This window comes from Diplotaxodon limnothrissa, linkage group LG9 (assembly GCF_057381915.1).
Source record: "Diplotaxodon limnothrissa isolate DT_005_m linkage group LG9, D_limnothrissa_male_GT1.1, whole genome shotgun sequence".
NCBI classification, from domain to species: Eukaryota; Metazoa; Chordata; class Actinopteri; order Cichliformes; family Cichlidae; genus Diplotaxodon; species Diplotaxodon limnothrissa.
The window spans coordinates 19,036,687-19,044,524 of NC_140604.1; the positions used below are offsets into that span (position 1 = coordinate 19,036,687).

General features: G+C 45.7%; 1 protein-coding gene across 1 annotated transcript; it reads right to left on the reverse strand.

Moving 5' to 3' along the window:
* Positions 1-240: 240 nt before the first annotated feature.
* On the reverse strand, positions 241-4,126 carry nell3 (NELL (neural EGFL like) family member 3). Its single transcript, XM_085362074.1, has 4 exons — positions 3,487-4,126; positions 2,355-2,914; positions 1,957-2,023; positions 241-1,772 (listed from the first exon to the last, which is right to left on the reverse strand). The coding sequence occupies exons 1-4, from the start codon at positions 4,124-4,126 to the stop codon at positions 241-243; spliced, it is 2,799 nt and encodes a 932-aa protein (XP_085218200.1).
* Between the last annotated feature and the right edge of the window lie 3,712 nt (positions 4,127-7,838).

Sequence of the window (7,838 nt, forward strand, 5' to 3'; positions counted from 1 at the left end):
CTGCTCAACCAGCCGAAGTACTTCAAGCAAAAAGCAGTACTTTTAGCATCTAAGTGTTACACCCTACAAAACAAATAATCATAAACGTCTATACAGGTGCAGAAATATACATTAAAGATAATGTGACAGGATATGTGGAAAAGAAGACTACATTTTATTAGCCCGTATTTGTCCTTCAACATGTGCAAAACTGTCTTTTTCCACAAAATGATGATGAGAAAAGCTCAGCCCCTTCTTGGATCACACTGCCACCCAGAGAATTGAAATGTTAGTGCCGCCCTCGTGTGCTATCTGGTTAATTCGTCCACGGATGCAGTCCAGCGTGACGTACAGAGCCGTGCCATTCTGGACTTGAAATGAGGCTCTCAGCCCTACACTGGCCCACTCGCTTCCTTCAGGCATAGATCCTGACACCTGCTGAGCCACAGGACCAGCCTGCTTGCCCTGACCCCCTACCCGCTGCAGAGTGAGTTTTACTATATTACAAGAGTGGATCAGCTTGAGGTTGAGAGCTATGTTCACTGTTCCTTTCTCACGGAATATAAAGTTCTTCCGGCTGTTTGGCTCCCCAGAGCGGGCCAAGTGGACCTGTGGTGTATCTGGGCTGATCTGCTGGAACAATAGAGGTTTATTCCTCACCGCTCCAAAGGGAAGACCGGTCCTGGACACAGTAGCCGTAAAGGCTGACGACACTGCTGAAGGAATCCAGATAAGACTCAAAATACTGATTCCAGTGCTGTCCCCAAAATAGCGGACGTTGCACTGAGACGGGGATGTGATCTCAAAGTTGAGCATGTCTCCACTGTCCACGCTCACAGCACCTGAGAGTGTAATGGAAGTGTCCCTGTAATTAACGCCAGTCTTAAAAGCCTGCATCACCTCTTGGCCGGTTCCGTTGCGGTTTATATAGGCAATCAAGGAGAAACCCTCTCGAACGCAGGTGTGCCCCATGGAGTAAAGTGCTTGCTGAAGGACAAACTTGACCACTCCGCGCTCGGTGAAGCGTACCCCACGGTTGTCATGAGTCATGCTGATCATGTAGGGGTCTGAAACTGAGGTTATGCGGAAAGTTGGGCGGTAGCTGGTCTGGTAGTGCATCAGCAGGGACATCTGAGCTGTCATAGCTACAGCACCAGTATCATGAGACAACCAGAGCAGACTCAAAGAGGGCCCTGCAGCATCATACACGTGAAGATCTTTGCTCTGATTGCAATGTTGATTTGGACTCCTCAACAGCAGTGTGAAGCTGTGGTTAGGCTCCACCTCCACCCCGGTACTGACGCTGACCCCCTGGAAATACTTCCCATCCGGTTGTTCGATGCGAACACCGCTGAGGTCCTTACCCTCCTCTTCCTGGCTCCCATTTAGCCTCATCCCCAACTGGAGGAAGTTCCTGCAACTGTGCTTTATTGCAAAGTTATGATCCAACCACACCAGCCCGTGCTGCTGGAAGGTCAACTGGCCCACCTGGTTGGACAGCAAATCGCTTTTTTCTTTGCTTCGTATGTTTAGCTGAAGTCCAGGAAAGATGTGGGTGCCAGATGATCTGGCAGGGGAAACTGCCACATTCGCCATCCAAGACTCAGAGAGCCGGGTCTCCGAAAGCTGGCCACAGATGGTGTCACTGACTGCTGTACAGGGAACAGTGACAGGCTCTCCGGCACAGTCAGAGCAGGCCTGGCACTCCTGCAGCTCCTGGTTGTAGAAATATTCATGACCGCACAAGCCCATTATTGCGTCTCTCTCAGAAATGCCCAGACACCTGAATCCCCCTGCAAAATAAAAAGGTCCAAACAGGCTCTGACAGCTGCATAGACACGTAGCTCAGTAAAGTATGGCTGTTTTCTCAGCGCAAATAACGTTTTAGATAAACTGGTGGGAAGTTTTTCTATATCAGAGTGAAAATAAGGAATAAGGATTCATTAATTATCAGCAAAATAAGCACTGCGAACTCACCTGGAGTATTAAGGCACTTCACTCGCTCTCCACAAATATTTGGTAATTCAAGGCATTCGTCTCTGTCCTGCAAGTCATGCAAATTAAAAGTATCACCATGAGTGTATCCTGTACATCAATAAGTAGGTTTAACTGACACATTCTTTAAAGCATTTATGCTTGATCAGGAAATAGATAAGATGAGCCATCTAAGCTCAAAGGTATAAACATTCTCACTTCCACATCAGCTATGTTTAGATTTTGGCATATGCTGGCATATGCTTGGGAACCACTAACTGGAAACCACCATGTGAAACCTCAACTATCAGTTAAAACCGCTTCACACTTTTTTTTTGTTTGTTTCCTTTTTTTTCCTGTTTTGCTCTCAGTTTGTTTTGACACATCAGATGACGGCATACCTGGCACATTCTGTCCGCAGTTGGAGAGCACTGTGAGATGAGGAAGAAACCTGGTGGACACATGGTGCACTTTTCACACCGAGCTGGGTCCTTTTGAAAGTCACAGTACTCCTCTGATCCACAGGGTGAAGGACATCCCAGGAGAGGCTGAGGAAAGTGAGCCTCCCCAACCACATCCATCACCTTAGAGTTGATGTCCGCTTTGTGGACGGCGTAGGATTTCTGCAGGTGGCTGCGGGCTTGGCTTTGCAGTCCAGCCAGCTGGCTCTCGAAGTAGCTCTGCAGCTCGCCCTTCAGGCCCTGGAAGGAAACCTGTTTGAAGGTGTCTGAGAGGAGACCGTACTGGGCCTTCACCACATCCATTTGCTCATACATTCGCTGCTGCTGCTCCAGGATTTCACGCTGCTGTGACAGCAGGGCCTCCTGTTGGTCAGCAAGCTTCTGCTGCAGATCACGGATGATAATCTGCTGGGCTCTCAGGGCCTCCACAAGCTTCTCCTGCCCCTTGGACAGCTGGAGGTGCAAGATGAGGGCATCTTCTGAAGGAACTTCATTCTCCCCTGTCATGAAATAAATGCACAGTGAAGGGGGGAAAAAAACAGGGAGAAGAAATCGATTAGATGTCGTTAAGCCTTGTACTGAGGTGTGACTTCTCCAAACAGTGCTGACAGTAAGTGTGAACAGCCTGTGACTCCAGCTGCATAGCCAGCCGCAGCCAAGTGTAGCCTACTAAAAGTTTCCTGTATGGAGCCACATCAAAGCATTCAAAATTTTCTGGGCAATTGACTCTGAGACATTTTTCCAGTCCAGCTACTCTTTGCCCTGCAGGTATCTTTTTTTCTTTCTTTCTTTTTTGTGGGGGGAGGCTGAAGGTCAACAAAGTTGTCATTTGTCTCCAGAACACTCTTGTGTGAGAGATTGTAAGTCAGTAAAGGGCAGCATGCATTTGAGGTATTTATATACACCCACCTTTTAGTAAAAGCATATCACTTTTAAAGAAATTGTCAAGAGTCACAATGTGCATGTCTGCATTTTGTTTTTGTTCCTGGCATGCAGGAACTTATAATATAATGTTAAATAGATAGATAAATAAATAAATAAATAAATAATAATGTTGATGAACATAGCAGACCTGGCTTGATATCACATGTAAGCTGGACACCTAAAGGCGCTGCGCCAAGTTCCGACGATGGATATCCAAACTCCGGAAAATCCCCCAGAAACTGCGCGGCTCTGTCCGACAGATGTACAGGAGGCACGCTCTCCTCTGAACCGGCCAGACATCCTTCTCCCACACAAGCCACTGCTCGAGCTTTTGGCCGTATCCTCAGCGGCAGTCTGCACTCGATCCCTTTACAGTCTCTGGTGTCATTGCCGGGTTGAAATTGTCTCACATGAACAGCGCACTCCGCATCGGTGCATCCTGCAGGTAAAACTTCAGGCGCACTCCGAGTGCTGCCGTCGCTGTGCCGCCCGCGCAGTAGCAGCTGGGCGCCTGGAAAAGTCTCCGATGCCGCTCTTGGAGAGCTCGGGTACACGCGGTGTTGGCCGGCGGCTACATGAGCCGTTTTCCCCTGCGTTGACGGGTTAAACTGCCGCGGGGGTCTGGAAGATCGGCTCCCCGGACAGTGCGCCCCGGTGCACGGTCTTGGATCGCCGGTGTCTCCGCCATAGCAGTGCGTCCCCCGGCAAATCTCCGCTACAGCTTGCGCGGCGTTGTGCAGCGATACCCAGGAGAGTTGCAGCAACAGCAGAGATGTCAGTAAAAGCATTTTCGCATCTAATATGTGGGCTTACTCTGCCTGCAAAAGAAGGAAACGCGAGGTAAGAGTCCCAAATGGAAAACCTGGAGGAAAAAATCTCAAAGGTGATAACTCAAGCCATCACCGATCTCCTTTTCGATTAAACCCACCTCTCACACAACTGAAACAAACTTTACAGACTTGGCAGCTCATCTGTGCACATTACCTTCAGCTCCAGGGTTTAGTGAGGCTGGCTTTTCCCGACCGTCACAAAGGAGTAAAAACACTGGACTCACGCATTACTGCCGGCTCTCTCCATGCCTGACCCACTCTGAGGGCTTCTGCACTATAATGTCAGTGTATGTGGCATTCCTGAGACTTAATTAGCATCAGGTTTCCCCAGCTACAAATTAACCCTTCACCCTCTCCTCTCCCTTGAGTTTCCCTCTGAACTAAAAGGTTTTGAAAGAACAAGAATAAAATGACATTTTTGATGCCTGAAACTGAAACATCCTTAATTTCAACCTGAAACAAATAAACGAAAGGGGAAAAAATGACATGTATTTTAATTATATCTCATCTCTTCACTTTTGACTTTGCTCACTGTTGACTTTTCTTTGACCCTGTGGCCCTCTGAGTTGCAAAAACATACAGTACTTTTTGTTTAGCACACCCTGCATGTTGAGACAGCTGCTGGTTCCTCAACCCAGCGTCCTTCATGCTTTAGCGCTGGCCTTGTCAACCCTTTTTATAGACAAAGCGAGCAGAGGTCAAACTTTTGTGAAGAGACCTATGGCAGAAGTCAGGAATGTGAAAAACACATCTGGTTTTTGGACTCGCTCCCGATTTCTCTCCTTTTTTTGTTTTTAGTGCTTCTGCACAAGCACATAAGGTTATCTGAGGATGACGTCTGCATGGATGTTATTAGTTAAGCAGTTCTGATATTACTGTCTTATTCAAAGGTCCAGGAGCCAAATGAATAGATGCAAAAGTTGTATGATCATATTTAACTGAATAACTCAAGATTTAGCCAAATTTCAGAATATTTAAAGCAAAATGCTGGACATTTTACAGCATCATGGGCACAGACTCTTAGAAATGTACATGTTTTAGTTTACATCACTCATTTATACGTTTTGTGATTATTGTTTCAGGGTTTCTGAGGTGTTATTTTGTCTTTAGACTTTGATTGTTGTGGACATGTTTGTGTGGATGTGGTTTAGAGTGTTTGTGTGACTGACAGCAGAGTTAGGGTTTAGCAAAGGAAAGGGGCCACTGTGAATGAGGCTCCTGTAGCGATTAATCACATCCAGCCACCGTTTCTATTCTGGGTGGCTGTTAAAAATGTTCAATCAAAAAGAGTTCCTGTACCCATCTGGTGCAAAGAAGAGAGGAGCTGAGGCGAGGCAGAACTCAAGAAAGACAAGTAGCTGCGTCCAGAGTGCAACTTTTCATCTTCAAAGTAAAGACGAAAGGTTACTTAATTAATTGCTTATGACGGCCAATCAAATGGCAGTAATTTACTGTAAAGCTTGTATTCTATAACACACAGAAGTGTAAATTTGATTAAAGAAGTCACACTGTCCAATTAAACAGTTTAATGCTGGTAAAAATGTACCTTATGATTTTATTATAACATAATCATGCCTTTTTCTCTTTTGATTTTGTTTTTCCGTGTCACATTTTGGGCATTTTTGCTCACGTTTTTGACTCAGCCAGTCACAGCAGTCATCCTAGCCCATGTTAACAAAAGCAAACCTCATTGTACTCATTTATTGGGCTCAGATGGCAAATAAATTCAGCCAAGCAGAATAAGGAGGGCTGTATCAGGAATCCATTCGTATGTTCTTGCATTCAAAAACATCCAGCTAGCAGTTGCTCGTTATCCCGGTGCAAACTTGCGGTGTTGATCATTGCACCACAAAGAGGGAGTGGGGAAAATAACTGCAGGTTGGTAGGTTCACACCTCCCACTGATTTCAGTCATGTTTGCCATGTACAGTACAGCAAAGAACAAACAGAGGGCACTAAAAGACTCCTGCATGCATCACTTTTCACATCAGCTCAGTGACAGTTTCTCCTCTGCAGCACTACATATCGTTTTGCAAGGTGCCCACTGGTTTTGTCATTATCACCCCATTTCCTTTTAGTGCCCAGGCACAAGAAATGCATCTTGAGGTGTGTTGGAGCGCTCAGAATGCAGACTAATGGCTAAAAAGAATGCTCCACACCTCACACCTTACCATATGCAGTTCTGCAACTTTCAAGCCGACAGACTTTTCTTTGTGCAGTAGAACTCAAGGCTCGACACTGCAGAGCCCCCTTTAAGCGCACAGTTTGATTAAATAACTAAAAAATAACAATCTCGTTCAGCTTCTTGGCTCGGTGCTGTGATGTATGAGCTGCAACATATGCTGGCAAAAACCATTATCAGAATCAGCTCTCCTGGACCACCCTCAGTCTCCGAGGAGAGCGCAAACGCAAAGCGGAGCAGACAAAAAAATCCCCTCGCTCTCTGCTGCCGAGCTCCACAACTGTTAATCAGTGTATTTATTTGAGAAATGTTCTCCGAGGCACTGGCGTGCTTGTGTTTGGGAGATGTTTAGAGCTAATGGGAGGCTGCCTTTGGTGTCCATCTGTTTGTCAAACCCTGAGAGAATGAGGAAATGAGGGTGGTTGGGACACATGCTTGTACCCAGGGTGTTTGTTTAATACATCACGAGTCATGAAAGACTCTTAGAAGCATTCAAGGTTATTTGGTTTCCCCCTCGTGGTGCTCAGATTTACCATATGATGACGGGATTTTGCCACAGTGGTTTGTCTTTGCTGTCACGGCTCAGGCTGGTCTTGAGGAGAAATGGGACATAGAAGTGTTAATATTAGTAAAGATCAAGATAATCTGTTCTGTTAGGCATAATATCGAATTCATTTTTTTTTATATTGTATGTGAATTCCTTTTAAGGTGGAAAGAGGATAAAAAAAGAGATCAGAAATCTTGTTTTTGGCCTCCCAAGATGACTCAAGGAGAAATGCAAATAAATACAGCTATCTGTGTCTGCACGGTCAGATAACAGAGCCAGAGGCTATTCATAGTTTGACAGTTTAACTCTCCCTGGTTCCTCCTAAAGATAACCGACTTTGTTGCACCACACCATTACCCTAAGACAATTCTTCCTGATTTTAACAATAAAAGCTAAGATTTCATGTTAATTAATATATTCTAGTGCACTCTGCTTACATTTAGGAGGTATGTTAGAGGTTGTACAGCAAATAATGCACTTCATTTAGGAGACTGTATTTTCTAACAAGAATTTAGAGAAGTAAAGCCCAGCTGAAGTGTCTTTCACCACTACAGCGTGCCACTCCTGTCTACAGACTTGCTGTAAATCAGTTTCAGCGAGGTGAATTATTAACCAAGACCCGTCACATTCCTCCCGCTGATTCAGCCTTTCTCTCGATCCAACTGAGGCATTTCTTTTTTCTTTCAATAAAAAAAAAACGTCCCAATCTGCTCGAGTGGCTGTCAGTCACCCTCGAAGTCTTTGTGAGAAGCCACAACACATTTATGATTTCTCCCTCTCTGTCCCCGTTGGCACAGTTACAGTACAGTGCCGATAAGGAGCACTGTTAAGGAGAGGATGGATCAACGCTGCCCAGACAAAGTGTTGTGAAAGTGCTGAACTCTGTAGCAGGAATGCAATGACAGGTCTAGACCTGAACTTCCGCGTTAAGCAGGAAGAAGC